General features: G+C 42.8%; 1 protein-coding gene across 1 annotated transcript in view; it reads left to right on the top strand.

The window, feature by feature from the left end:
• Nucleotides 1-2,237, top strand: part of LOC116378703 (kinesin-like protein KIF20B) — a 2,443-nt gene extending 206 nt beyond the window's left edge. The window contains exons 2-5 of the mRNA XM_031840611.1: nucleotides 421-483; nucleotides 784-856; nucleotides 1,353-1,489; nucleotides 1,653-2,237. Coding sequence (XP_031696471.1) covers nucleotides 421-483; nucleotides 784-856; nucleotides 1,353-1,489; nucleotides 1,653-1,736 — 357 coding nt within the window. The 3' untranslated portion in view covers nucleotides 1,737-2,237. The remainder of the gene's footprint in view (nucleotides 1-420; nucleotides 484-783; nucleotides 857-1,352; nucleotides 1,490-1,652) is intronic.
• Nucleotides 2,238-2,426: the final 189 nt, after the last annotated feature.

Genomic DNA, 2,426 nt, shown 5'->3' with positions numbered 1-2,426 from the left:
GTGAGTGTGTGTGTGTGTGAGTGTGTGTGTGTGTGTGTGTGTGTGTGTGTGTGTGTGTGTGTGTGTGTGTGTGTGTGTGTGTGTGTGTGTGTGTGTGTGTGTGTGTGTGTGTGTGTGTGTGTGTGTGTGTGTGTGTGTGTGTGTGTGTGTGTGTGTGTGTGTGTGTGTGTGTGTGTGTGTGTGTGTGTGTGTGTGTGTGTGTGTGTGTGTGTGTGTGTGTGTGTGTAATTGGACAGTTCACTGGTTTGAGACATTTTCTAAATCTTAAGTTTCTATATTGATCTTACTGGTTTCAGTTTGTTTCTACGGCAACCTGTAGCACCTGGCACCTGTTATATATATATATATATAGTGTATATTTTATTATATATATATATGTGTGTGTGTGTGTGTGTGTGTGTGTGTGTGTGTTTGTTTCAGGACCTGGTGTTCAGTGAGAACAAGAGAAACAAAGTGAGAGGAAACTGTCGAAACAACAAACAGGTCAGAAACAAAAGACACCTGAAGAGAGAAGACAAAGGTTCCTTTGGTTCTATGTTCCATCATAGACTCCCAGCTAAAGCATGACTCATGTTAATGACTTTGTCCTGATTGACCTGATGACAATAAAACTGAATCAGACCCGTTTGGGTTGTAGCTATGAAAAGCTCTGTGAAAGACCTTCTGTGGGCAGTATGGTTAAATAGCTCTCTGTCCCTCATCCTGTCTCTCTGTCTGTCTCTCTGTCCCTCACCCTGTCTGTCTCTCTGTCTGTCTCTCTCTGTCCGGTCTTCTGTGGTGAAGGAGAAGAGAGACGGCCCTCTTCAGAAGAACGGAGAGTTAATCCACAGCTCTCCCTCCATCCTGGGCAGCAAAGGTAGGTGTGTCTTTCATGACTCATTGCAGCAGTACGACTGTTATGAACAACGGTTATGTAACAGTTCTGAAAGTAAAAACATCCGGAGCGCTGTCTGATGTTACAGTCTGACTGAAGCTACGGTCTGACTGAAGCTACGGTCTGACTGACGTTACGGTCTGACTGACGTTACGGTCTGACTGTCGTTACCGTCTGACTGTCGTTACCGTCTGACTGACGTTACGGTCTGACTGAAGCTACGGTCCGACTGAAGCTACGGTCTGACTGACGTTACCGTCTGACTGACGCTACGGTCCGACTGATGCTACGGTCTGACTGACGCTACGGTCCGACTGACGCTACGGTCCGACTGAAGCTACGGTCTGACTGACGTTACCGTCTGACTGACGCTACGGTCTGACTGACGCTACGGTCCGACTGATGCTACGGTCTGACTGATGTTAACTTATTTGTGACCTCTTTATCCACCTGTATTTGCCTCTCCGTGTCTCTGCAGCTAAAACCATCATCAGCCTTGTCAGTGGACATTCAGTGGACAAGGAGACGGCTACCACGGCAACCAAACCAAAACGAGGACGGAGAAAGCTTTATAGGACGGACGCCTCAACTCCACTAATCGACTCCCCGAGCATGGTGTGTGTGGTGTGTGTGTGTGAGAGAGACGTTGTTGTACAGTTGCGTGTTTAATGTGCAGTTGCGTGTTCAACGCATAGTTGCGTGTGTTTAGCGTGTGTTTAACGCGTGTTCAACGCGTAGTGGCGCGTGTTCAACGCGTAGTTGTGTTGTTGTGTTTCAGATGGCCGGAGGAGCAAAGGAGGAGAAGGAGAGCGATCACCTCATCATCAAGAGACAGCTGCGCTCCAAGACATGCAGGAAGTGACATCATCGTGTGACATCATCATCATATGACAACACTAGCTGGTCTGAAGGCGGTCTTTCTAACTAAAGAGGTTTTAAATATTTGTACAGTTTGTTTTCTTATTTTTAGAGAGAAGAGGACGACGACGACTCTTTTCAATAAATAAATCAAATCGCCCGTATCTCTTTACTGTTTGATCTCCTCAGCTAACAAGTGAAAAATATATAATTATTAGTTATACTTTTTAACTCTCACACCTGTTATTGATGAATAATATAACACAATTATTTTTAATAATTCATATTTCAATCATCTGATGTTTAACACACTGTCTCATTATTTCCGTTTTTGTTGATGATTATAAAAATAGAGAATAACTCTTAAAAACAGGAAACAAACATCCTTTAATTCATCGACATAATGTCAACATGTGGTTTTTTCGCGACAATTTTCAGAGAAACAGTGAAATGTGTTTCTGTGACTCAGCGAAGAAAACAAAATGCACCATCAGAATAAACCAGATCAACCACAATAAACCAGTTCATGTTTGCTCTGCAACAAACATGTTGAGCAGAAATCTTTGTGCTCGTGGCTGAAGAAACATTTTACTACAACTATATACAAATATTATTCTATCTATATATATATATATACATACATACACATATATGTATGTGTGTATATATATGTATGTGTATATATATGTATATG

This window comes from Anarrhichthys ocellatus, unplaced genomic scaffold, assembly GCF_004355925.1.
Source record: "Anarrhichthys ocellatus isolate YVR2014 unplaced genomic scaffold, GSC_Weel_1.0 scaffold3024, whole genome shotgun sequence".
Lineage (NCBI taxonomy): Eukaryota > Metazoa > Chordata > Actinopteri > Perciformes > Anarhichadidae > Anarrhichthys > Anarrhichthys ocellatus.
Note: the sequence above shows the minus strand (reverse complement) of the source record. Positions and strands in the feature narration are given on the sequence as shown.